The sequence below is a fragment of the Lynx canadensis genome, chromosome E2 (genome assembly GCF_007474595.2).
Source record: "Lynx canadensis isolate LIC74 chromosome E2, mLynCan4.pri.v2, whole genome shotgun sequence".
Classification (NCBI taxonomy): Eukaryota; Metazoa; Chordata; class Mammalia; order Carnivora; family Felidae; genus Lynx; species Lynx canadensis.
In genome coordinates, this window is record NC_044317.1 from 31,572,441 (window position 1) to 31,599,975 (window position 27,535).

The following is a 27,535-nucleotide window of genomic DNA, read 5'->3' on the forward strand; positions in this document are numbered from 1 at the left end:
TCTTTTCTTATCAGTCTTCTTTGTAGCCTGGGTGATTTTAAGTATCAGTTATTGCTCTCATACTGGTTTTTAGTTCAGTGAAGAATACCAATTTCCTTTCTATCTCCAGTTAAAGGACTTTTGACATTTTTTTATGTTTCTTATTATCCTATTCTTCAGAAAGTTTTAATTGCTTAAAGAAATAAAGACGACCTTTCTTTTATTGTGCAAGCTTAGGGATTGTAGCTACTTTCCACTGGCGTTTCTGCAGACCCATTAGCCAAGTAACATTCTGGTAAGATAAAACTTGAAGCTTCAAAAAATCGATTCAGACTGATCATATATATGGCAGGTGACAATGGCAAGGGACCTCATTTCAAATATCTGAATATGATCCACGTCCTGAATTATTATTTAGATTTACTTCTAAGACCTCTGAAAATGTAAAATATTTTATGCGTACACATGTAATGCACACACACATACACACACACATATGCACACACTTCATTGCCTGGTATAATGTTCTGTTTTTCATTACTCATAATTGCTATTTAGAGCATATGTTGTGAATGTATTGAAGATACTTCTGGGTCTCATTAATCAGTGTTCTAAATGCTAATCTCTGCTGTCCAGTTAACTCTAAGAAAACTTACCCCTCCCCTGCTTTCGCCAGTGATTCATCCGTTGATGAATCTGCTTAACAAAACCTTAAAAGAACAGTTGTGGATCTGGTTAGGTCTTGCTGCCTTCTCTGCAAGTACATTCTAGGCAGTGAATTTTCTTCCTGCTTTGCAGGCCATTGGAGAGAAAAGAGCTGCTCCAGATTCTGGCAAGAAGCCCAAGACTCCAAAGAAAAAGAAAAAGAAAGATCCCAATGAGCCCCAGAAGCCAGTGTCAGCATATGCCCTGTTTTTCAGAGACACACAGGCCGCAATTAAAGGTCAAAACCCCAATGCAACCTTTGGCGAGGTCTCGAAAATCGTTGCATCTATGTGGGACAGCCTTGGAGAAGAACAAAAGCAGGTGAGGCAGAGATCCATCGTGACCATAAAATCAAGAAGTTACCAGAGTATTTCTTACATCTTCTCTGAGTGAATGTTCGCTTAATACGACTGTTTCCTATGAAGGCCTTTCTAAGCTGTGGAATTTAGAGACAACAGTTGTGTAAATCTAAGCCACTCCCCAGGTATATGGATTTCTCGGTCCCCCTTAAGGGTTTGTGTTGGGAACCCATTCAGTGGAGAAATGGGGGAAATTCACGCAATATCCTGCAAGCATAAACTTTTGATGATCATCGTTTCACGTTAGATAATGTGGTATTTGCCCCCTTGGTTCAGAAAGGGCACTACAAACCGATCAGGACCATCCGGCTCGCCTTTTCTCTGATCATCTTCCCGAACCTTTGTGCCGTCCCGGTGGGTTTCCAAACTTTGAAGCCGCCTCTGCGAGTCTCAGTACTGTCCCCGGGCATTCAAAATTTTATTCCCAGTTCATTTGAAAGCTTGGCTGTATGAGATGTATTGAGAGATTACCAAGCCGGTGGGAGATATTTCCTTTGGGGCCTCACCTTCTATGCTTCCCTTGAGGCTTCTCCACACAAAGGGGAGTTTCATGCACCTCGCATGAAACTCCAGTGACCATTAATGGGATTTCACGTTATGTGTGCTCAGATGACCAGACCTCCCTTGGGAATAAAATGGAATAACCATTTCGGGAATGAGGAGTGCCAAGGCCTCGAGTTTTCTTTTACGAATCATGACCTCATTCCTACTCGCTGGTTACTCTGGGATGGTGCAGCTATAGAATTTGCCCATTTGCGGTGAGCTTATTGTTGTATGTGGCGCACTGGTTTTCTGTCCCAGAAATGTAATCCTCAGGGACTGCCAAAGCTGCCGCGTCTTTTACCTCTGGAGAAAAAGGCAGTTGCACTTGGGTCTAACACACTACCGTCAGATACTGTTAAGAAAAGGAAGAGCAAATCATGGGATTTGTTTATGTAACTCGTTGGCCTCACTAATGGAAATTTACCACCTTTTAACTATTTCTGCGTTGTTTTTTGTTTTTTTCCTTCAGAAGAAAACTGCACTAGTTCCGTCTTTTTCTCTTACGTCTTCGCACACCGCACCTGTTGTTGGTGGTATTTTTTTTTTTTAATATATGAAGTTTATCGTCAAATTGGTTTCCATACAACACCCAGTGCTCATCCCAAAAGGTGCCCTCCTCAATACCCATCACCCACCCTCCCCTCCCTCCCACCCCCCATCAACCCTCAGTTTGTTCTCAGTTTTTAAGAGTCTCTTATGCTTTGGCTCTCTTCCACTCTAACCTCTTTTTTTTCTTTTTCCCTTCCCCTCCCCCATCCATGAGTTTCTGTTAAGTTTCTCAGGATCCACATAAGAGTGAAACCATATGGTATCTGTCTTTCTCTGTATGGCTTATTTCACTTAGCATCACACTCTCCAGTTCCATCCATTTTAATCTTCTTACTTGGTGCAGGTTAGACGTGTGTCAGGGCGAGAGAAGACACTGATGGAGAAACTCGTGATTTCCTGTGATTTGAACGATTGGTAGCAAATTTTGCTCTTTTTGCTATACCCCATCCGCTGCCTTAATGCGAGGCCCTCAGCTGGCTCTCTCAAGGCATCTAGGCCACAACCTGAAATCTTTTTTTCTCATTTATCATCGTAAACATCCAAATTGTGCTCCTGTGAGGATGGCAGGGTTTTGTTTTCGTGTGTGTGTGTGTGTGTGTGTGTGTGTGTGTGTGTGTGTGTTTTCACGTTTAAAAACCAAAGCCACCGAAACCAGCTTTCTCTGTGAGTTACGTTGTGACCCAATTTGTGCGGCCGTTCTTTTATGGCTGAGAATTTGTAGGCTAACGGTGATGCTAATTGTGTCTTTTAATAGGTTTATAAAAGGAAAACGGAAGCTGCCAAAAAAGAATACCTGAAGGCCTTGGCTGCGTACAGGGCCAGCCTCGTTTCTAAGGTAAACCCGTGCAGGAACGGCCAGTCTCTGAGTTACAGTGTTGAAAACAGCCCAGTGCACTGAACACATACAGGCAGCTCCCCTTAACAGTTGGCAAAAAAAAAAAAAAAAAAAAAAAGGCGTCTTGAACAATTCATTAGCTTATTTGTTCCCATTGGAGATTACCTCAATGATGGCATGAAAAATAGGAGTTCAGTTAAACCGCTGCATCTCCATTGTTTCCAGAAGCTTCACTTTATGTGTGTTGAGACTGTTTAACAAAACACAAAAATTAAAGACCGATCTCGAATAGCCTCTCATTTTTGCTTTTTGTCAGGGACTGGGATCGGTGTCCATGTCCTCCATTTAAACTGGGCGGTATTTTGGCCAGGCGGTTTGGGACATCCTATCATAAATTCTCGAGTGCTTCTGTTATTGTCCTAGGGGATGTTGCAATTTGACCAAACTGTCCCACATCATATACATAAATAAACCTCACGACTTTTTAAAATAAAATTAGGCTCCAAATACTTAAAAAAAAAAAAAGGACGTGTATATGTATTTTACATAGAGGAGCAAATGGGCCCTGATGTATTATAAAATGCACCAGTATCCCAAAGCAAATGTCAGTCTGGATTATTATTACCTTGATCCAAAAGGAGTGTGAGCTATTACGTTATATTTTAACATTTAATTAACCTTGTCTTTAGCCTCTCAAGAATTTTGAGAGGCTTTGGGGAGAATAATTTGAACTAATGTTTTTGCTCTTGATATATTTCGTCTGGCAATCAGGGATTCGTTTCCATTGTCATGCTTGTTGCCAGAAGTACCACACGAGGCTGCAGGGCATGGTGGGTGTTGCTGGCAAAGCCATTTCAAAAGGGGCTACTTCCGGGGCACCTGGGTGGCTCAGTCGGTTAAGGGTCCAGCTCTTGGGTTTCGCTCAGGTGATGATCTTGAGGTTCGTGAGTTCGAGCCCCGTGTCAGGCTGCAGAGCCTGCCTGGGATTCTCTCTCCTCGTCTCTCTCTGCCCCTCCCCTGCTGGCTCGCTTTTTCTCTCTCTCTCAAAATAAACAAACTTTAAAAAAAATTTAAAAAGGGCTTCATTCCTTTTTTCTCTTCTTCCCCTGAGTTGTTTCTTCTTTATATTAAGATCCACCAGCAGCAGCAGCTCAAATCAGATCAAGAGGGGTCCCCCTTGTTTAGCTGTCCGCTGTTAGGACAACTTCCGCGTTATTAGAAAGAGAATACAAACATTCACGGGGTCAATAGTGAGACCTTTTTCTGAGACACTGGAAGACACACATTAAAAGACGTACCAGTTCTGGACTCAGATTTGCCTACTGGCAGAACACAGCCGAATGTGTAGGCTACTGATGTTAAGAATGGAGGTATAGTTGGCTAATTAGATAGAGTGACCCGGCGAGAGGAGCAGTGCACATGTACTTCCTAAGTGGATCATTTATTCATTCATTTACCCAGAAGCAGGCATAGGTGATCTTTGTGTATTAGAGCATGAATAATTGACCACACATGGATTTCAGCCAAGAGGCAGTATCTCAAAAGACATCCAGAAAATAGCAACCATGATTGGGCTCATCGAGTCTGTGACTGATGTGGAAGGGATACCATAAAAGTTATACATCGGGGACTAGAGTCACGATTCAGAAGTATGTCAGAATAAAGCTTAGTGAGTCCCCCAAACCAACAGGATGGAATTTAAAAAGAATAAATATAAAGCAGTGTTTGTTTGGGGTATTTTGGGTTTTTGTTTTTGTTTTTGTTTTTTTTTTCACCAAGTTAGTGCAGTTTGAGAGCATCCTTAATTTATATTCAGAGTCCTGGCAGGTACCTAAAATAGTCCGTGAAGTAGAAGTTCAGAATAATTTCAGTCCGAACCAAAAGTGTAAAATAGCTTCTAATGTGATGATCTCACAGGAAATAGTATCTAATTGTACAGCATGGTGATTAGACCACATCTGAAGTATCGGTTCCATTTTGGAATCCACAATTTAAAGGGGCGTGGTAACCAACCAACAAAAGTTAATAGAAGCTTAATATTAAAACACAGGGAGTAAACCTGGCAGGCAAGCAAGAACTCTTTCCACTCGCCCACCCATTTCTCTTCACCAGTACGGTGGTGTCTTAAAGGCACACTGGTGTGATTGGCCAGGGGTCTAAATATAGACTTCCCTTGCAGTTTCATTCTTAAGACTAGCTGGGTGATTTTTAAATATTAGAATATATAAGAATTGTTTTCCTGTTTATATGTAGAACACTGTGTGTATTCTACCTTATGGGTGATTTCATAGTTTTTTAAAGATGATTAATGAGTCTTTGCAGGCTTCTTCTTACCTGAGGACTTTAGAACGTGAACCTCCAGTAGGCATGTAACCCACCAAGCTTCCGTAAAAAATCGGAGAGCTGTCCACCCATAGCTGGTGTTTCGCCATGATGATGTGTTCAAACATAATCCATCAACAATGGCCTCTCCTCCATTGAGTGACTGTCAACATAAGATCACCACTCATAAGATCCTTCTACTAGTAGAGTTTATAAATGGGAGTAATAAAAAGCTGGAAGTAAACATTCAGTATCATTGAAGAGTGGATGCCAGCTTGATGCCTCCAAGGTGCTCCCACTCTCCCCTTCCAAAAACACCTAATTTTGTGAAGAACAAGAGAAGAAAATAGCCAGTAAGAGCAATCACTTCATTCACGGTTACATTAGTAAAAGAATTTATCTTTGTGGAGGTGATTACGTATTTTTAGTGCAAAATGTAATAGCCTCTCTCCGTGTTGAGCCTCAGATCAGATCAGTTGTTTATCTTATGACAGATTATTCAGACACCCGAGTGTTGAACGTTCTCCCCTGACCTAGGACTCCCGTGATAAATTCTGGAAATCTTTGAAGATATTGGGTAAACTAAAACATCTCTTAAGCCATAAAATACTTGCATTTAGTATCTCTAAGGAATTCAGCGACAGTCCTCCTATATTCAAGTGAGCATTGTCATACACTGCCTGGAAGTGTAGAGCTTTGACATTTTCTAGTAGTAGTTTTCTGGTAATAATTGTTAATTAATAAAAAATAGCTAACATTTACTAAAGGCGTCCCCTGTGCCACGCGCTATTCTAAATGCTTGACAACATAGGAATTAATTTAATTCTCACAACCTCTACATAAGGTAAATACCATAACACCCCGTTTTATAGGTAAGGAAACTGAGGAACAGGTGGGTGAATTAACTTGCCCAGAGTCATGAAGCTGCCAAGTAGTGGGGCACAATTTGAACTCCCCGGCAGTCTATTGTCTTTTCAGTATGAGTCATAGTGATGAGGGCTAGCTCAGGCTTCACTGCTGGAGGTGTCGTTTCTTGAACATGTGTATCAGTTATCTTTTGCTACCTTGTGCTGTGTAACACCCAGCCACAAAGCCCAGTGACTTGAAAAGACAAGCATGTGTCTCAGAGGGCGCCAGTGAACTGGCTGGTTCTTCAATCTAGGCCTGACTCGGCAGGATCCACCAGTCCTGCTCATTGGTCTGCAGTCGGCAAGGGGGTTGGACCTGGCTGGGGCTTGTTCTCGGACAAGGCAGTTGGCTGGCTGGCTGGCTTTTGAGTGGTGACTGGGCCCTGTGCCCCTTGTCACGCACATGGTGATGGCAGATGCCTAGGAGGGTACAAGGCCAGCCCGATTCAAGGGGTAAGGAATTTGACTCTACCTTTTGGGGGGGGGGGGAGCTGAAAAGTCAGAGGACAGGAAAATGGAATCCAGAGAAGAAAAATAGTGGTCATTTTTTTTTTTAAATCAATTTGCAATACTTAAAAAAAAGCAGTTGACTATTTTAAATACTTGGGTATTTTAATATCTGGGGATTTTCTCCCCCCAAATGCAGGCTGCTGCCGAATCCGCAGAAGCCCAGACCATTCGCTCCGTTCAGCAGACCCTGGCGTCCACCAATCTGACATCCTCGCTCCTTCTCAACCCTCCGCTGTCGCAGCACGGGACCGTATCAGCCTCACCTCAGACTCTCCAGCAGTCGCTCCCCAGGTCCATCGCCCCCAAACCCCTAACCATGAGACTCCCCATGAACCAGATCGTCACGTCGGTCACCATCGCCGCCAACATGCCCTCGAACATTGGGGCCCCGCTGATAAGCTCCATGGGGACGACCCTGGTGGGCTCGGCGTCCTCCGCCCAGGGGAGCCCTTCCGTGCAAACCCAGCAGCAGCACCTGCAGAGGCAGCAGCAGCAGCTCCAGCAGCACCAAATGCAGCAGCAGCTCCAGCAGCAGATGCAGCAGCAGCATTTCCAGCACCACCTGCAGCAGCACCTGCAGCAGCAGCAGCAGCACCTGCAGCAGCAGCTCAGCCAGCAGCAGCTGCAGCAGCAGCTCCAGCAGCAGCTCCAGCTGCAGCAGCTGCAGCAGCACATGCAGCACCCGCCTCAGCCCTCTCCTCGGCAGCCCTCCCCGGTCACCTCCCAGATGACGTCCCCCATCCCCGCCATCGGGAGCCCGCAGCCAGCCTCTCAGCAGCACCAGTCACAGATACAGTCTCAGCCACAGACTCCGGTGTTGTCCCAGGTCAGTATTTTCTGAAGGCGCCCGCGGCCGGCGCGCCCGGATTGGCGCGCGCGCGCGGAGGCGAGTGGCGGAGGAGGGTAACCCGAACGCGGCCGAAGCTTGTAAGTTGCGGTCGGTTATGCAGAAACGTGTCACAGATCACATGGTCCTCTCAAGTGTCTATTAGATAGGCAATAAGAACACAGTGTAGCCGAGTATCACCTTCTAGCTGACTGTAAATCACTTTGTTTTTAAACAAGAAAAGCTGTGCTCTTTTATGTGATGCCTTTTTTATTTATTCAGGCTATACCTACAATATGTGAATCAAACCGTTTAATGAATCCTGGGACGTACTGAGGACTCTAAACTGGCCTCTCTGAGTCATAGAAAACGGCCTTATTTCTCCAGAAGTGAATAAACCGCACTTCCAGGCTATTTGAACTTCCGGAGCCCTAAAAATAAAAAGCACAGTGGTAATTACCTGACATAGGAAGATCCAGTTTCATACAAACATTTGTATGACGTGAATAGTTGATGGCATTTTTTTGTCATGAAAAAAAAATAATGTAAATCACAGACTTTTGCCAAAGCTCTTATTTTTTTTCCTAAATCTCTCCAGAAAAAAAAAAAAAAATACAAGTGATTAGATTCAATTATTGACTTATTTCCACTTTTTTAACCCATGACTTCTCCAAATCAAACCACAGTATATGTTGTAACGATATCTATGACCACTGTTAGCCCATTATGTTCATCCCAATTAGAAGAAAAGAATGTGAATATTATATTCTGTGTTTTGAGTGACAAGTTTCGAAAATAAAAACACTGTATTTTTAAAAGGGAAATGCACTTAAATGAAAACAGTTATTACAAAAGTTAAGATTTAAAAAAAAAATGCAAGAGTTTTTATTATGATGTAATACCGGTAGAATATTTAAAAGGCGCACCACATCTGAATAATCAATGTAAATATTTTCTTTCAAAGTTGTAAGTTTTCATATCATGTGTTGTAAAGTTTTCATACATGAGGCTTTAACGTAAACACTGGTGACATAAACCATTCATTGCTACGTTGCTTATTGTGTTTTTATGCTGTTTTATACTTTTTTATGAGTTATGATAGCAGCGATTAAGTTGTTTGTATTTTGCTTAACTAAAACAAAAAATGCTTTTATCTTGCTATAGAATAAACACATTTCAGTAAAAACTGTGGACTGTATTTTGATGCAACAACCAGGAAAATGTTCACTTTTCAAATAAAATGATATGTCAAATTTCACTTTCGGTTCCTTGAATACGTATGCGATGGGAAAACAGGCCACGTACCAACTTTTCTTGAGCCAACGCATCATACTCTGTTTTCAGTCGGAAATAGGATGCTCATTGCCAAGAATTCGGGTTGCGTGGCCCACACCCAGGACCTCTTAAAAAATGGAAACTATTGTTTTTAACGATCCTTTTGTTAAGATGCAAGGGACAGGTAAGTATAGAGGAAAAAGCAATTGTCTTGTCTTTGGGGCCAGAACTTGCCGGCAGTGTGTTGGTACTGCTGGTAAGAAGGATGGCGAATGCTGATTCTTAAGCCAAAATAATTATTTCAGTGCTCATTTCTTCCCCCCTTTTCTTGCTCTGTAGTGGCTCCTCTTTGAGAACAGTGTGACCACTATCCCCAGTTGTCTTGCATGATTAATTACAGCATCTGTCCTGTCAGAAGCTATAATGAAGAGGTCTTGATAAAAATTGCAAATTACCACTGGCAACAGTCTTAAACTGTTTATGATAAAATGAAAATTAAAAACAGCAAGTGTCAGCCCTGACCAGAATCCTAATCTGGAAAACATGAGGGTGTGAGTAGGGTGTCCGTAGCTCCCGTGCACAAGACATTCAGACATAATGGAATATGGATTCCTCAAAGTTGTTGTTGTATTTTCAAAGAATATTTACTGTATGTTGTGGGCTATGAATAATGAATTCAGCTTTCAATATTTCATAGTCCTCTCGTACTCTGTATTATGTACAAATATTGAACAGCAAGAGATTCTAATTATAAATTTATAGATTTCTTGCTGTAGAAAAATTTATGTCTAAATTGAAGCTTTTCATAAGATGTATTAGTTGACAGGTATCAGTGTTCAAACAGTCTTAGAATGATGCCTAATCACATCGACAAGGAGGCAATTGTGTTCCACAAAGAAATGATCTGCTTGCCTCGGACCCATCAGAAGGAGAGCTGATGGTAAGAGATTTTCTGTGAATTGAAACTAACATTACATAACAATAAGAACCATTTTATATTCTGTTGTGAAACCTTTAGACAAACGTCTTCAAAATTAATTGCTAAACTACATGTGACAGTAATTGTGTATTAGTTCTGTCATTGTCATTTTGAAAACCCATGAAGTATTGCTTGGGAAAAAAATGTCACTAGTGATAAGACTTAATTGCAAGCGAAGTCTGTTTTCAACTGTTTGCAGTTAGAAGCAGGTGTTGTAACATCTATTAAATGATTTTGTAAATCTTGGGTTTTATCACATTTGATTAAATGCTGCTAAGCCACTGACGGTCAATTTCAAGGCAAAAAAAAATAGCTTAATTACGACAGTTTAAGAAAATTAATCATCAGGCAAAACTGTATGTTTAAAATGTCAAAAGGCTTGAATCATGAAAAGAATTCTCCAACCTTGTCACCAGATTATTTTTCTCAGAATTCACTAAGGCATATTATGAATCAACGTGTATTTCAATGTATACATGTGACTGGTCCCTATTCCTGAGAAGTCAGTTAGTACTTGCTGTACTTTTGTTGTTGTTGTTGTTACAGGTCAGAAATAAATCAGGGTAATGAAAAATAGACATGAGAAATGTGGTATCTGATTAGTGGGATTTCTAAACGGTCTAACTGCCTTCCCTCTTAAGCGGTCTCGAGACGTGAAGGAGGCCCCTCCGCACCCCCGCCCCCGCCTCTACCGCGCACACCTTTTCACTCCCCCTGCCCGGTGTGCGTTGTTTTGTTACTCTAGCTGAATACATTCCCTTTTTTTGCATTAACCTGTACTGCTGTATGATGGAGGAACATAAGGAGTTTTCATTTTTAGCTGACACGGGGGTCATTAGTTCCCAACTCAAAGAACAAAAGCTTAAATGCCTTCGTGCAGCATAATTTTTGCAATTTATTACCACCTGACGGAGGTTTGAAGGCGTTCTAGACAGATGGATTAATATCTCAAGCTTAAGTAGAACTCCTCTGCTGTGTCCATTCAGCGGGTTTCAGACATCTGAATGGTTTCTTTCCCGTAACTCACTTCATGGAGCATTTTTCAGCACTGGACTTCAATCTAACCTTTCCTTCCACCACCCCCCCCCCACCCCCTTTGTTTGGCTTTTGTTTTGCAACAGCTGTTATTATCGTTTTTGGTCAGCTGTGATTGCTGGAGGCAAAATAGGACCAGATGGTGTTTTGCTATGCATGAATGGCGAGTTAGAGGCGTTGAGATTGAATAGGCCAAGTTTGAATGGTGTCTGTATACCACCTGCCTGCCTGGGCTGTGGCACACACATCACAGTGGCAGGATCCGCCGCCGATCTACTAGAATCGGATGGGAAAGTGGGGCGCCGCGGTGGATTTTCCCCATATTTATTGATCTTCCATGCACTAACAGAATAATGCAGTGTACTGTCAATCTGAGTTAATTGGATATGACACAGCATGGGCGCGTAATCTATCACTCTAGAATTCTGGTTCGCTGTAAGGATTTCATTGCTCATGCAGACACACACATATACACACACACACACAGGGCAGAAATTAATGGGCTAAGTAGACACAAGTTTAAAAAAAAAACCAAGTCTGTCTAAAATTATAGACTCACAAGTCTAAGGTTGAGGTTTTGGAAGGAGAAGACCTCAGGATTTGTGTCAGCTAATAATGCAAGGTAAAGAAGAGCCATGATTCTAGTATGTTTATAGAGCCCTCCTATTTGTCAGTTACCCATGAAGCAGTGCACATTTAGAAGAAATGTGCCTTGGTAGGAAAACCGCACGGATTCACAACCAGATTAGAATCCTCTTAGAAAATATTCCTAGATAGAATTTTCTTCTCACCCCCCTCAAATATAGTTAGTTTTGCTGACCATCTGAAGTAAATCTAGGGATAAACACTATCCCTGAATTTTAAAGTCCATGAATGGCTTAACCCACCATGCTGCTTAGGAGCCTACAGGTGTGATGGGTTTGTGTGTGCCAGTGTGTTGGAGGAAAAGCTTAACCACCCACGAAACATGGAGTTAGATATGCAGACAGGCAACTCCATTTGCCTACGGCCCTAATTACTTAAATTTACTTCTGCTACACGCAAAACACTGTGATAGGTCCCAAAGGAGATGGGAAAATAAACAAGGCCTTCTGTTTACTTTGTATATGTTTGAAATCTTCCATAGTAAAGGTTAAAAAAAAAAAAAACAGATAATAAGCCATCTTCAACATCAGGAGCTTTTTTTTTTTATTTTTTATTTATTTATTTATTTATTTATTTTTTATCGTGGTGGAGAAATGTACCCAGCAGACAGAATATGAACATGACAATAAGAGACAAAACAAACTAAACAAATTGTTCTGGGTGATTGTATTTTTCTTTTTTGTTTTGTTTTTTGGGTTTTTTTTTTTTTTTTGGTACTCTAAGAAACTGAAAATTTATTTAGAAAGGGAAGAGATTGTAATTGGTTAGGGGCATTAGGGAAGGCTGCATGGAATCATCGGTGTTTAAGATGTGCCTTGAAGTTTGGGTGGATTTCAGTGGGCCGGGATGGAAGTCCTATCCTGGTAGAAGGAGATGACTCCGGACAACAGGAAGCAGGGGAAAAGCCATTCATGTTGAAATCACAAGCACCATCAAAGCAGCAGTAGACAATATAGCAGACTGGCTACACAGTGCTTCTGGGGAGGCGAGCAGGAGAAAGTTCTAGAAAGGAAGTTAGAAGCTGGATTTGTAGAAGGTCTTGCAAGCCTGGTGAGGGACTTAAAAAGCACTGAAGTTGTCCAAATGAGGAAGGTATGGTCAAGATTGATTAAATGCATGCAGGATTGTATCAACTGACTTTTGAGAACGTGGTATCCAGTTGGCTTTAAAGCAGAATGAAAATGGAACAGGATTCCCACTTGAACATTTATCTCAAAATTTTAATTATTCACATACTAAATAAAGCTATAACTTCATGCTCTCTCACCTCACCCCACCCCTATCTCCCTGGTGCAAGAATACACCAATGACAGAGCCAAAGGAAGGCATTTTTGGCAACAACTGTAGAATAAGCCTTGTCCCTACATTAGCATCAAGAGGGAAATCATTTTTCTGTGTTTCTGCTGTGAAAAGAAAGCTATTTTCACCACTGGTAAAAAGTACCTCTCGGTGCTTGAACTCCAATGTGATGCATGATGAAAAGAAGCCCTTGCTTTGTGGCCGAGTAAAACCTCAGGCAGGCAGCACTGGGAGGGATGTTGCTTATGGTCTCAATTTCATTTCAAAGAAGAACCTTCACAGATAGAAAATGTGAATGTGGCTGTACACTTCTTAGCAGAGGAATAATGCTCTTTTGTAAAACATCTCATTATCCTGAGCATCTGTATAGTGCTCTGCACTTTTCAAAGCTGTTCCCTCGCTAGATAGGGCAGGTGTTAACCCCATGTTACAAATTAGGAAACTGAGGCACAGAGGGACTTGTCACATGTTCTAATATCTCTGCTTAGAAGAGGCACGGTCAGAACTGGAATGGAAATATTCTCATTGTAGATCTGCTTTTTCATCTTTTTAATATTTTTTTATTTTGAGAGGGGGAGAGAGGGAGGGTGCACATGCATTCACATGTAGGTGGGGAGGGGCAGAAAGGGAGGGAGACAGAATCCCAAGCTGGCTCCACACTCTCAATGCAGAGCCCGACACGGGGCTCTATCCCACAAACCTTGAGATCATGACCTGAGCTGAAATCAGAAGAGTCTGGAGCTTAACCAACTGAGCCACCCAGGCCCCCCCTTTTTTATGTTTATTTGTTTATTTTGTCATCTTCTGATATTTGTATATGAATGCTATGTCGAAGACATATATTTATATCTGTTATATATCTGTATATAGACTATGTAGATAAGTGTGTGGATAGTAGATATAGCTAGATAATGGATGATGGATGATGATAGATGATAGCTACATAGATAGATGATAGACAGATGACAGAAATCCACCAATACAAAAAAGAATAAGTAACCCGCGTTTTCCTCATGGTTGGACAGTCTGTAAACCAGGGTGAATGCCACCTAGTCTGTGTTCTCCACGGAGCATAACGCCACATGGCAGTTTTTTCAGTGTGAATACTTTCCAGTCTGATTGTTTTCTCTACCAAGGTCTCTCTGTAATTATTTTGTATTCAGGCAAACAGCTTTGACCTGTGGTGTTCGAGCGTTAGGGCTGGAGGCACCACAAAAGTGCCAAAGCATACTATCCCACTGCGTGTATAAAAAGAGGGGGAAAAAAATCGGGTTTTAAGGAAGATGGAGATGGATGAACATCAGGTAGATGTGGGTTGTTATGCATTATTTAAGGCATCCTGTGAATCCATATTGAGCATGGGAAATCAATGACTATATAGGGAGTGCATCTCCTTGGGGATTATGCAGTGCTGACCCTGCCTACTGCTTTGTGAGTTACCACTCCATTTCCAAGACTACAGCCCCCCCTCCCGCCGCCCCCTGGGCTAGGTGGGGTATGTTCTACCACAGTCCACCACTTGTTAAAGGAAATAACAGGGATGAGGACCTCTCTAATCCTTTGTCCCTTATCTGCAAGAATTTATTATTGCCTTAACTTTAAACGAACAGAGCTCTAAAGCTATCTTTGCAAACAGTCACTTGAATAGAAATGAATGACAATTCCAACTTACTCACCCAGAAGACCAGGCATGAGCACTCTGGTGAATAAATATTTGGGGACTTTCATTTGCAAGGTGTTTGAGTGACTTACACGGAGTCAACAGAGTCACGGTTATTTTGAAAGCCACATCTTAGGTTTATTTTCAGATTTTTGGCCTACCTTTTTCTTTCTGGTCAGTTTGCTTGTATCCAAGGGTCTGTTGTTACCGATAGGTACTTTTTGATAACAAAAAGATTCTTTTTGATAACATTCCTTGTTACCTGTCATCCCTCTGACACGGAGAGGGAGTCTTAATTTTCACTTTGTCACAATGAGTGAACACGATGCCATGTTCTAAACCTGCCTTAATTGGTAATTTGCAAATTTGATACAAGATCTTAGTCCAAATCATTCAGGCCTGCTGTTCTACCCTCGCCCTCTCTCTGCTCATTCTTAATCCTCTCCTCTGTAATTGCTATTGAGTATGTAGGATCCCAGGGGACAAATAATAGCATCTGAGGAAATTACCTACATGTAGTCCGACCTCGTGTGTGCTTTTTTGGATGCCAAATTAAGATATCCATCTTCGGATGTTTGGACAGTTACCTGGAAGGACTGGCACCATTTTCTCCATAATAACACTTTCATAAATTGTGTCCAAATGCTGGCATACCTAGCATGGGATTTTCTAATGATGTGCAGAATATTGTGGCCAACGAATGTCAGTACAGCTATATAGTTCTTTTCAAAGCAGAACATAATTCCATGGGGGAAATGCGCTATCCTTTTATGTGCAGAAAATAAAATCACTGTTGCTTATGCTATTTGGAGGTAGAAATTTCTTACCAAAAAAAAAAAAAAAAAGTAAGTTTTCTCACAGTTTAAATCCTAAAATCTTAGTTAGCAAGGAGATTGGGACTATTATCAGGAAAATTTTTCAGGATTTAAATGTGCAAAGAAAAGGTGGCAATGATATTTGCTTCTAGACTATCAAGGTCCCCAAAATGGGCTGCTTAGCCTCAATCGACTACGGGACAAAAGCAACCAGTCAAAGCAGATGACTCTTCAGAATGGGTGCAAATAATCCTTTTTGGATTGGGCTTACTTTCTGTGAAGAAATCTGTTTGTTTACTTCCAGGTTGTGCCTGAAGTTTGTTTATTGCTGAAGAACATTGTCATGGACAAAAATATGTGCTTTGTTTATATTTGGAACAAAATAGGAAGGTCAGACTCTTGAGAAGGTTAGGTAACCTTCTACAGAGGTTTCTATCCTTTGAACCAAACACTGTTCTAAGATCAGAGTCACGTTTCTTAAAGTTGTTTTCTGTAATTGCTAAATATTTTTACGGGGTGAGGGACCTCTTTGGGAGGAAACCTTCATTTGGGGATTTCTGGAGGAGAAACTGGTACCCCACGACCTCATAGCACTTCACCAAGGGAAATTCAGGAAGTACCAGTTGGCCAATTTCAAGTGCTTACATCACTGCCACACGTATGAGAAATGAACAGAACTCTGCAGAGCATATTAAGTGTACTCAGTGCTCCACCAATACTCTGACAAGTGTCAGCGGTCTGCACACAGGGGCCACAAGTCCTGCAAAGAACCTGAGCTCACAGGTAAGTAGCCTGTGTGTCAACGAAACAGAACTCAGCCCAGGAAGGAGGTGATCGTTGAATTCCTGTGGTTTGGCAGGGGGGCCCCGGGCAACAGCCATGAAACTGCTTGGCCCCAGAACTAATAAGCTGCATTTTGTAAGCCTGTATTCTTCAAGCAACTAAGAGTTTTATGTTTGATACAGATGGTGTTTATATGGAGTATACGAGCTCAGCGTGAGAAGTAGTCATAAAACAGACTGGGGCTTGGTATAATTATTCACAATTACTATTGTATAATTGGATGCCGTAACTATTATATAAAAAATATTTTAAGAAGTAGACTCTGCTCATACTTTCATAATAGTTCTTAACAATAAGAGACATATGCTGTAAACATCGTAACATATTTTATGGTGTTTACAAACTTCTACAAGGTTTGGCAAAGTTGCAAATATAAAAAGGCCAGGTTCTCTCTCTTGCATTCTCAGGAGGACCAGTGACCCTTGTCACTTCTGGTAGCAAGCCACCCGGGGACTTCGGGGGCCAACTGCTCTAGGCCACTCAAACGAATGGATAGTTGTGGCTAACAATATTTCAGCAGTTAAAAAAAGAGGGAAAAAAATGAGTCTGTTCTGTGGAAATTACCAAGTTCTTCAGTTTTGTTTTTTTTTTTTTTTTCCAAGCAAAGTTCTGTTATGCCACATTGTCACAACTGGTGCATCACATAATGCTTATTCTAATGTTTCTGGATGGAATTAGTGAATCTACAGACATCAGATCATTATACACATAAACGCTTATGTCTTCTAATAGGAAGAAAAGACGAGCCTATGTCCCTCTCACCCCCAAGCTACAAAACAGGCACGGAGAAAATTCATTAGCGTTTTAAGCGAAACTTCATTTCCTTTTAATTGCGTTTACAAAGCAGGTCTGTGTCCATGAGCACAGCAGCTCTTGCCGGGAACAGTAGAGCATGGGAAGTAAATTTCAGAACAAATGACTTCAATGGTAGTCTTGTTTTCCGATGCATGTGTAATGGACATTGAAATCCGTGCGGCTCTCCAGGTGCCCCCCTCACTCCTACTCATGGGTGGCATCCATCGCTGAACTTTTGCCTGATTCTTGAGGGTGATTAATGCACTTCGATGACTGGAGTCTTCAGTAGTATCAGGGGTTTCCAATGTTCCTGCGTTACCGTCAAGAAGTGAGAGGCATCTCTACCATCTGGACGCCTCTCTAATTTCCACGATTCCTGATGCAGAGGAGTGAGGGCCAGGCTGGAGACTCTTACTCATATCAGCTCACCCCCTGTTGCTACAAGGATGGTGCCCTTGGGTATTTATCTGCCAGGCAACAACAAGCATGGCGTCTTCTGCCTTAGCAGTCAGGAGGAGTGAGGGTTAGCTCCCTTGTTATGTCAGAGGCCAATACTGAATGTTCGTAGCGTGGACTGTTTGAGGTATGGTTTCCAGAAGGACTGCTTCCCGTTGTCCTCCTTGGCCCTGAGGAGGGAGTCAGTGAAGAATGGCTTTGGTACCCTGCTGTATTATGCCTGAGTGTGCGGCCCCAGCCTTTTAGAGATTCTCAACTATGCTGCTGTTTCCTGTACCTGGAAGGTGGCCAAGAACGTCCCTGACTCGGTGAGAGCAGCAACATGTACAATGAACCCCAGGATCAGGTTCTCCCGCAAAAGAGAATATGAATGCTTAGCGAGTGAGGATGCTTGGGATTTTGCTACTTGGACCTACACTGGTACACCCTGTTTCTTTTTTTTTTTTTTTTATAGATCATATAAACATGCATATGTATTTATGTACCGCTAAGCTTAACCAGTATATCACAACTGTTTCTTTTATTTGACTGTATGGAATCCCTTTTTTTGCCAACCCGGCTTAATTCTATGGTACAAGCAGCCCAAAGGGACTTTTAATAAAAGCGGACAATTGTCCTTTCTGACATTAGCCTCAGAGTTCAGGATTTGATTTCCAACATCCTAGCGTCCATTAATAGCTCATTGTGAGCGTACTACCTATCAATTATTCTCATCTTCTCATATTTACAAATTTTATGATTTTTCTCTGAGCTTTATGAAATAGAGTATCTATTGATTTGACTTCTTATGCTTTATCCCATCATCTTATTGGCTTATTGTGCAGGCATAATATTAATAATACTATTATTGTTATCATTCATTCATGCATTTGTTCAGCAAATATTTACATGGTGCCTCCTTTCATGGAGTTCTATTCTGATGGGGAATATAGTTTTATTAATTCATTAAGTAATTGGGTACTTACTAAAGTGCATTAGAGAAAAATAAGCAGAGGGAATGGGGATGAGTGAGTATGGAGGGATCAGTAGAGAATGTACCACAAATTTGAATAATCAAAGAAAGCCTTATGAGAGAGTGACAGTGGACAGGGGAAGGGGCTGTGTGTCCATCTAGGGAAAAAGCATCCAGGCAGAGAGAATAGCAGAATGGCCCATGCACAGACTCAAGGCAGCCAGTGTGGCTGGAGGTGAACGAGCATGGGAGAAAGCGGATGAAATCCAACTGGGAGGCAGAGAGACAGGCCATGGAGGGCGGTGGTTCATAATCGTCACAGTGGATCATATTAGCTATTATTTTCTTTGTTTAGGTGTGATCATAATATTGTGGTTATGTTGAAAAAAAAAGAGTCCTTAATTTTCTGAGCCACATACTGAAATATTTATGGATTAGATGAAATGATGTCTTGGGTTTGCTCTGTAACAGTGCAAGATGGAGAAAGTATATGGGGATGTGGAGGGAGCAGCCTTGGCCATGGGTTGAGAGATGTGGGGTCTGGGTGTTGGGTACATGGAGGTCAGTGTATCATTTTGTCTACTTCTGTGTATGTTCAAAATTCATCATAATCCTAATAGAAAAAATCGCATGGGGAGCCTTTAAAAGTAAGTAACAGCTCCAGTAATCGGTGTAATTGGTTTGGGGTACAGCATCCACATTGTTTTGTTTTGCTTTAAGCCTCCCCAGGTTTTGTTAATTTCCTGTTCATGTGAGAACCATGGGTGTGAGACCATTATTAGGACATAGGAGAGCGAGAATTTTGAGCAGGAGAATGACACAATCTGACTTCTACCGAAGCAGATCATTCTGACTGCTGGGTTGAGAACAAACTATAGGGTGGCACGGGCAGAAGCAAGGAGATCCAGGCAATTATGGACAAATGTACCAAATAGTGTGGCGAGGGCTGTGACAGAATGTTGGGCACATGAAAAAGTAGACTGAACATACATATTCTCACTCCATCCAAGCCATTCCTGGGCAAAGGACTTTCCAAAATATGCTAGGATGCTGTGCTGAGAGGATAATGGTATTTCAGGTCTTGGATGGAACATAGTGAGGGAGAGAGTAAGATGACCCAGGGAAATACACACAGCTAGGCAAAATCACTTGCCCTAAAGACTTTTGACTTCCTTCACCGGAAGTAATTATGTTACAGTTATGTGTCCAATCCCTGCCCCGATTGGTTTTTAATGGGTGGGGCAGGGTTGGGAAGGTTAGAAAGAAAATTTCAGGGCCCAACACACAGGAACTCGGCATCTCCTAAACCATCTTTCATTCACTGTGAACATACAGAAGGCTTTGGAAGTCCAGCCGAACCGATCAAATCAGTCTTTCAGTGACATTTCTGGCATGTCTTCCCATATGATGGAATCTTAAAGTAGAGGCGGGGCATTCCCCACCACACCCTGACCTGTATCTTCCAGATATTACTCTGAGACATTTTCAGCAAACCTTGTTTAATCCATAACTACATATTGAGTGTGCCTTCTGTAAGGCCTGGTATTGGACTTAGTGGGGAAAAAAATTGCTCGATATATAAACCTTGCCTGTATAATTGTCATACATTCTGACCCCCTCTTCTTTTTTTTTTTAATTTTTTAAAATATTTATTCATTTTTGAGAGACAGAGAGAGACAGAAAATGAGTGGGGGAAGGGCAGAGAGAGAAGGAGACACAGAATCCAAAACAGGCTCCAGGCTCTGAGCTGTCAGCACAGAGCCTGATGCGGGGCTCGAACTCACAGACTGCAAGATCATGACCTGAGCTGAAGTTGGACGCTTAACCCACCTAGCCACCCAGGTGCTCCTCTGACCCCCTCTTCTTGAACCAACCATTGCCCTTATTTAATACACAAATAAGTACTTAGTGATGATCTCCTTTGTTGTGTACTTTGCTACTGGAAATACAGTAGTTCATGGAATACAAGGTCTTACATATAAGCATTCATAGCCCCCCACCACCAAGGAAAGTACTGAATCCACAATGGATGGTTAAAGATGTTGGTTGACTGATTTTTAGATAATTTTCATGTGAAATCAATAGAGTTATTGATTTTAAATAAAAGGGTCCTTAACTTTTAATCAATATTGACTTTATTAATAATTCTTTAGTTTAAGAATTGTGCATTTCCTAACAGTTATTGCAGGGGGATGGGAAGATGACTTGGGCTGATCTGACCCAGCTTCTGGAGCACTGGGATTGTTCCCCAAATCCAGCTTAACAAAGAGCACATGAGATGGGGAAGTTGAATTGGTTAGATTTCCCGGTGGCACCTAAGAAGATCGCAGAGTTGACCATGACTCTTAGTGTTGTCTCAAGCTTAAATCCTTTGGCCCAGGCACGTCTGTCTAAGAGGGAAGAAATGCCAAACTTGACATTGAGCCAGCTGATCTCACCTCCGAGAAAACCCAACTTCTGCCTTCTACTACGTTGATCTTTCTCTTTGTATCACCTCAACCCTCTCCTATATCATTTGATACACAAGGCTTAAATCTTCTTACTGTTTTCAGTAGAAGTGATTCTGTATCTTATGCATGTATGAACATTGTCTCTTCCTTGAGCAACTAAGCAACTTTTGGTGGAAGAACAATGCCTTCTACTTCTTTAGAAGCCCCACAGCAGGTGCTCAATAGATAGTTTTTAAAGAAATAGAACTAACAAAATGCATTATTGTGTTCATTCCTGTTTTAATTAGGACTCTCAATTGTGGGAGATTAAAAACCCGAATCAAATTGGCTTAGGGGAAATAAGGGAATTTATTTGCTCATATAACTGAAAAGTCCAGGGACAGAACTGGCTTCAGGCACAGCTGGTGCCAAGAGCACAGACAAGTCATTAGGCTCATTTTCTCTTAGGTCTACAGTGTTGTCTTCATCCTCTGGTTCCACTCATTGAATCCTGGAAGTACTGGTTTACAATACCCTTTCTGCTGGCCTTCCCAGCAGAAAAGAGAACGTACTCTCCCACCAACGCAGAAAATCTCATTGCGTTCAGTTGGTTCTGATTGGGTCTCGTGTTCAAGCATAACCAATCACGGTGGACTATGATAATGTACTACTCTGACTGGCTAAGCTCCAGTCACCTGTTCATCCCCGGAGAGGATGGATTAAGTTCCACTAGAAGTACACGGAGTAAAACCAGAACAGGTTGTTCTCCTATGGAAAATTAGAGAATTGTTACCAGAAGAAGAGTGCATGGATTCTAGGGGGCATCAACAGTGCATGTAACATACTTTCTGCCTAGGAAAGTCCTCTCAGAGCGTTACAAAGCATCTAATGGAGTCTGGGAAAAGGGTAAACTTGCCTTTGGTGTGTGCCAACATAATTATTTTTGTGGCTTTGTTCTCTGTTGCTCTCAGCCTGCCTTTTAAGTGAGGACGTTGCCTAGAGTAAACTCATAGTTCACCCCTTAAAGTGAGGCCATGTGACCTGGCTATTGTTCAGATTCCCTGTCTGTGGTTTGACGTCTATAAAATAAAGAGAGAAATTCTTCTCTGCAAAACCCACCAAAACATCCAAGCCCACTTGCCTCCTCTCTTTAGTTTCCCTGGGTGACTGTTGAATAAATGATTGAACATGGGACGGTGCTTATCTTCCCAACAATAGCCCTGCAAACATCCAACACTGTCAGATGCTTTTTCTGGCATTTGAAAGTACGCCTGCAGCAAAACCATCTATTGAATGTTCACTGTGACTAAGACCTTGTGGACAAAGAAGACTGTCTGTGAAGCTGCCATCATTTGGCAAAATCACTCTCTGCGGGGCCTGCTGGGGGAAGAAGAGCAGAAGACGTGGTAGGTGACACCCCAACGCCAGCCAAGAATGGGGTGTTGGGGATTTCCCAAACTCGTACACTGTCTTGATGCTTTCCATAGAGCACAGCTGGGATGGGCTCCAGGTTGAGGACATTTCAAGGTGTGGGCCCGGGAGCTGGGAAGAGGCACTGGCCTTCTGCAGCCTGAGCGATGTCCCAGATGTTGCACTTGTCTCTGTAAGGCTCTGTGTCTTGACTTCTTGCCACTTCGTGCAAACTCCTGATCCAGATTGGATTTGCCAGGGGGATATTCCCTCTAATTTTCCAGTACAGCTATGTTTCATAATTTTAATAACTGCTGATATAATATTTCAGAACTCTAAATGAATTGTGAAGATCTGATCATGAATTCTACACAGCTTTGGCTTATTGTGTTGGTAATAGGCACCACTTTGTGGTGGTTCCCCTGCTCTTGGTGATTTCTCCTCCTCTGATTCGTTGGACAGGGTCCTCTGACACAGCCCTTCTGGCCATAGCTGATGGACCAGGGACACCTGTCCTTGGGTGAGCCAATCAGATTATCCTTTCCTGGAACTTGCCAATTGGAGCAGAGCCTGAGGGCCAATGGAGTGGAATTAATGTTAGCCCTTTGCAGTGTTTCTCAGTTTTTTCTGGTAAGTGTGCAGATTCTGGGTTACTCCCTGAAAAATTTTGATTCGGTAAATTTGGACTTGAATCAGGAATCAGTCTTAGCAAGCACTCCTAGGTGATTTCCTCTCATCATGTTGATTTGGAAAATACTTGGAAGTCTAGAAATTTCCACTCTGAGTTCTCCATGGTAGGTTGGTTCTTCCTTTCCAAGTTCTTACGAGTGTGCAACCCTTGATTCTACAAATAACACATTCTCTTTTGTCTTAAATTGACCAGACTTAGTTTCTATTGCTTGCAATGAAAGATTACTAATTTGGAAATATCCCGTGTCTTGAGGGACCGGCCAAAGGGCATCACGTGTTGAAGGCAGAAAAGGGAAGGAGCTACAGATGAATGTGGGAGAAGTAGATGAGCGAATGAAACAAATCCACTAGCTGTCGAAGAAGATTCCATACTATGGTATGCCCTACATTCAGTTGTCCTGGGAAAGAGAAAAAAAGCATAGTAAATGAGGGACTCCGACCCTTTGAGCAAATGAACGAATTGTAGCTCTTGCTTTCAGAGACTATGCGATCTCTTAGTACATGTCTGATGCCTTATTTTGCTCTCTGTCTCATTTTATGTTCAGAAAGTGCCAACACCCCGGGCTCTCTTGGTCAATACCCCCTTTTGTGTGAGAATTAAGTGTTCATCTTTGGATGTAACATTGACATACGAGATAAACCTGTGGCTAAATTGGGACAGCACCATGATCCCCCGCTTGACAGCTGGGACAAGAATTGGACCAGCCTACCAGTAGGCCAAAGGCTTTTTCCTTGAGCACGTAGTGAGTTCTAGTTTCATTCAAAGTCTCTTAATTCCCAGGCACTGGTCGGCAGCTTCTGTCTGCTTAAGCGAGATGAGTCTATCAAATGCACCTGGATGTTCTTGCCAAAGGCTCAAACTCTAGGGGTCATGTTACTTCACCAGTTTTTTACTTAGAGATCTCTAGCTCAACTTTAGTCTTAAGTACAAGGAGATTTACAACCCCATGCTCTCCGAATTAACACCAATGCAACAAACAGAGGGTTTCCAAAAGGGATGTTCTTCATAAGAAGGAACCTCTTTTGGGACGCCTGGGTGGCTCAGTCAGTTAAGCGTCTGACTTCGGCTCAGGTCATGATCTCACGGTTCGTGAGTTTGAGCCCCGCATCCGGCCCTCTGCTGTCAGCATGGAGCCTGCTTCAGATCGCCTCTGCCCCACCCCCTTCCCCACGTGCGTGCTCTCTCTTTATGAGGGAGGTACGTATGTGTATGTTAGAGCCCCAGAGCAAGAGATAAGTGCAAAAAAGACATCTATTTCTTGAGTTCTACGATACTGGCATACTCTCTCTTTTCTCTGTTGCTGAGAGCCAAGCCTTGCAAATCGCTTTCACCACCCATTCCCCAATATCTGGTATGTGGATGGGATTCTAAGTCACTCTAGATTTCCCCAAAAGTGCCGGTTTGGGCCTGTCTGACAGTGTCCTCTGGGCAGCCCAAGATAATTTGATACAGAGTGACAGTGTCCACTATGGTATATCAAACCTTTCTTCTTATTTCTCAATCCTGAACTGGCTTTTTGTCCCTTCTCACACTGACAGTCTGCTCTCAATTCCAGCCGGGAGAACACAGCCTGGATATTTGGCAGGTAATTAGTTGGCTATATATCAGCAAGAGTTGGTCGTTTTATTAAGCGTGTTCCCATCTTGTTCGCGGTTCCCCACCGGCGTCCATCAGCATTGTGGCAGCCTTCGTTTGCTCGTCTAATATTGTCTCCCGGGTAATGAGGAATTGAGGAAGAACATTCAAGGGGAGCCATGTTTGGCGTTCGCATTTTGGCATTGCGCCTCGGGTATCTAGGATCAGCTGTAGGACCCCACTGTCAGGGAGAAGTGCTATCTTATTTTATTTTGAGTCCCCACCCGACTCCCCATAAAAGTGTCATCAGGGAAAGTTGCTCACGAAATACCAGAGTGGAATTAACACCAGGAATTCTGAAAAGCTTCAAACCCTCTCGACGCGTAGCGAGATCGCCTTTTCGATCCATGCTTGAGGCTTCCCCCGGTTTGGCTGCTGGTTTGACAAGGTTGATGTGTGCCTTAGAGTTCAAGACTTACCTATGTCTCTTGTGTTAAGTAATGATTTCACCTGTGGACCGGGCTTGCCTGAATTTCGGGGTCCATCTTCTACTCTTCCCCACATTCAGAGTGAGGTACAATCTGTAGAGTTGTTTGCTTGCCTGGTATCCGTGCCTCTCCTTTCGGCACCTGAATCCTGGTTCTCCCTTGTCTGTGAGGCATGGGTACTGGCCAGTTCCATTCTTGGCCCAGAGTTGGACATGTGGACCAGGCCTGGCCGGTTACAGCATCACATCTCATGAGCCATGGGAATAGATTTCAAGACAAGCGTGGGACTCAGTCACAACCTAGATCTCCAGGGAAGGGAAAAATCTCCATTTGTTCCGTAGCCTGCTCAGAACCAAACATAACGTTATCACAAGTAACTACGAGAGACCCTCCCGTCGGTGAAAATGGCATCCGACAGAGGAAGGTGAAGTCAAGAGATGCAAGAATAAACCTGAGTCGGGCGCCTGGGGGGCTCAGTTGGTTGAGCGTCCGACTCTTGGTTTCTGCTCAGGTCACCATCTCATGGTTTCATGAGTTCAAGCCCTGCATCAGGCTCTGCTGACAGTATAGAGTCTGCTTGGAATTCTCTGTCTCCCTCTCTCTGCCCCTCCCTCAATCATACTGTCTCTCTCGAAAGAAAGAAAGAAAGAAAGAAAATAAACCTGAGTCCGGTGAGATGGTTTAGGTTTCTGGACCCACTTGTTCCTGCAACAATTATTCACGCCAATAAAATCCCATTTCTACGTAAGCCACCGAGTAGCATGAGTCCCTACCAACACTCTTACCTCTTTTAATCCTATTTCATATGTCTGCTTTGCCTTCCTGTTCCCACTCCATTAGATGCAACTCTGCCAAAATCCCTTCATCCTCTCAGATTGAATTCATGGGTCCCTGCTTCCGAAACTGATGTCCTGATACTCACCCTAGTCAAAATGAATCGCTCCCTTGTCTCTTTTCTTTCCACCTAAAATTCCCTATGGGATTTTGCATGTTCACAATTCACATTCACGTCTCCACTTATTAGAAGCTGTCTGGTGATACTGTGTCCCAAACACTTTATTCAGTGAAGGATGGACTTGAAACTCGTTCCTTTGGAGGATGTGAGCACTTTTACCTTCTTAGGAAACATTCACTAGATTAGTGAGGAGTCCCCACAACAGCATTTCCCAAACTGATCTGTGGAATACTGGTGCACTTTAAGATACTTGAGTAACAGGTGCTCGTCTATAAATAGGTCTTATGGTCAAATAAACCTGGGAAAGTTATTTGAACAAAATTGACAGTTGGTGCTTCCTGAAGCCTTTATCACACTCAAGAACAAGAGGACAGTCCAGGCAGGATATGGGGGATGTGGATATAAAATAAAAGTACCAGTCAGGGTCTAGTCAGGAGACAGAACTCGTATAGTCATTCAACCCGGCAAGGTTTAATGTGAAACAATTATTAACTGGAACCAGAGGACTGGCTATTCTAAAGAATACAGGAAGGAGTAAATTTGGGAGAGGGCTCCCCCAGGACCGAGATTCATACCTCACTGTGCGGGGTACAGCTCAGCCCACTGGATGAAAGAGAGTTCACTGAGGCTCCACAGCCCAAGGCTGCAAGCAGGAAACCACCCACTGAGATGCCAACAAACCTTTCCTGGAAGGTGCCCAGCAGGTAGTCTTGAACTTGCGCCTCAGATCTTCTGTCTGAGGGAAAGAACCCTTTACAATCTTACTTTGAAAACTGACATGTTTTAATCCTTATTTCAGATGTGCATTGACAACTACCACTAAATATTTTAAGTTGCCTGAAGGCAGTGAACGTGTCTTCTTGTTTTTCTCTCTGGGTCTCACGGTGCCTTGAAGAGTGCCTTATATATCTTGTCTTCTTTTCCAACTTGACACTGAGCTGCATGCATTTCTTTAAGGCTCTTATTACAGTTTACCTTGCATGAATTATGTCAGAGCGTCAACAAGAATTCTAGCTTAAATGCTATTTATTCTACTAAGGCTTCCAAGACTTACCCAGCTGGACATTTCATTTCTTATTACCTATGATTAACTTTTAAAAATCTTTATTTGAATGGCATTGTTATTCGTATACGTTCCTTAGCCCCCTGTTCAAGGGCAGTCGTGGGCATAGCTGACTGACTTGACATCTTGGTGGTCTTGACAGTGTCTGAACGATCACAGCTGAAACTGGGAGAAAATTCCATCACACCGGATTTAAAAATGAAGATATTTACTTCTCTCATGTAATAGAATTCTAGAGATCCATGGTTCCATGTTAGCTTAGCTATTTAACAATGCATGTAAAACGTATAGAATCTATTCCATCATCCACAGCCTCTTGGTTTTCTTTTTTTAATATTTATTTATTTATTTATTTATTTATCTATTTGGAGGTGGGGCAGAGAGAGAGAGAGAGAGAGAATCCCAAGCAGGCTCTGCAGGGCTCAATCCCATGACCATGGGATCATGGCCTGAGCTGATAACAAGAGTCAGGCACTTAACCCACTGAGCCACCCAAGTGCCCCCCCCCCCACTTGGTTTTCACACTCAGACCTGTCACCTCAAATTCACAAGATGACTATTATAACCTAAGGATCAAGTCTTCACATGAGAATATCCAAATAAGGAAAGGAGGGAAAATTAATGTCTCTCATAT

At 42.5% G+C, this 27,535-nt stretch overlaps 1 protein-coding gene across 1 annotated transcript in view; it reads left to right on the plus strand.

Annotated features, from left to right (window-relative positions):
* Positions 1-7,551, plus strand: part of TOX3 (TOX high mobility group box family member 3) — a 106,379-nt gene extending 98,828 nt beyond the window's left edge. The window contains exons 5-7 of the mRNA XM_030299442.1: positions 778-1,005; positions 2,890-2,970; positions 6,847-7,551. Of these exons, the coding sequence (XP_030155302.1) occupies positions 778-1,005; positions 2,890-2,970; positions 6,847-7,551 (1,014 nt within the window). The remainder of the gene's footprint in view (positions 1-777; positions 1,006-2,889; positions 2,971-6,846) is intronic.
* The last annotated feature ends 19,984 nt before the right edge of the window (positions 7,552-27,535 follow it).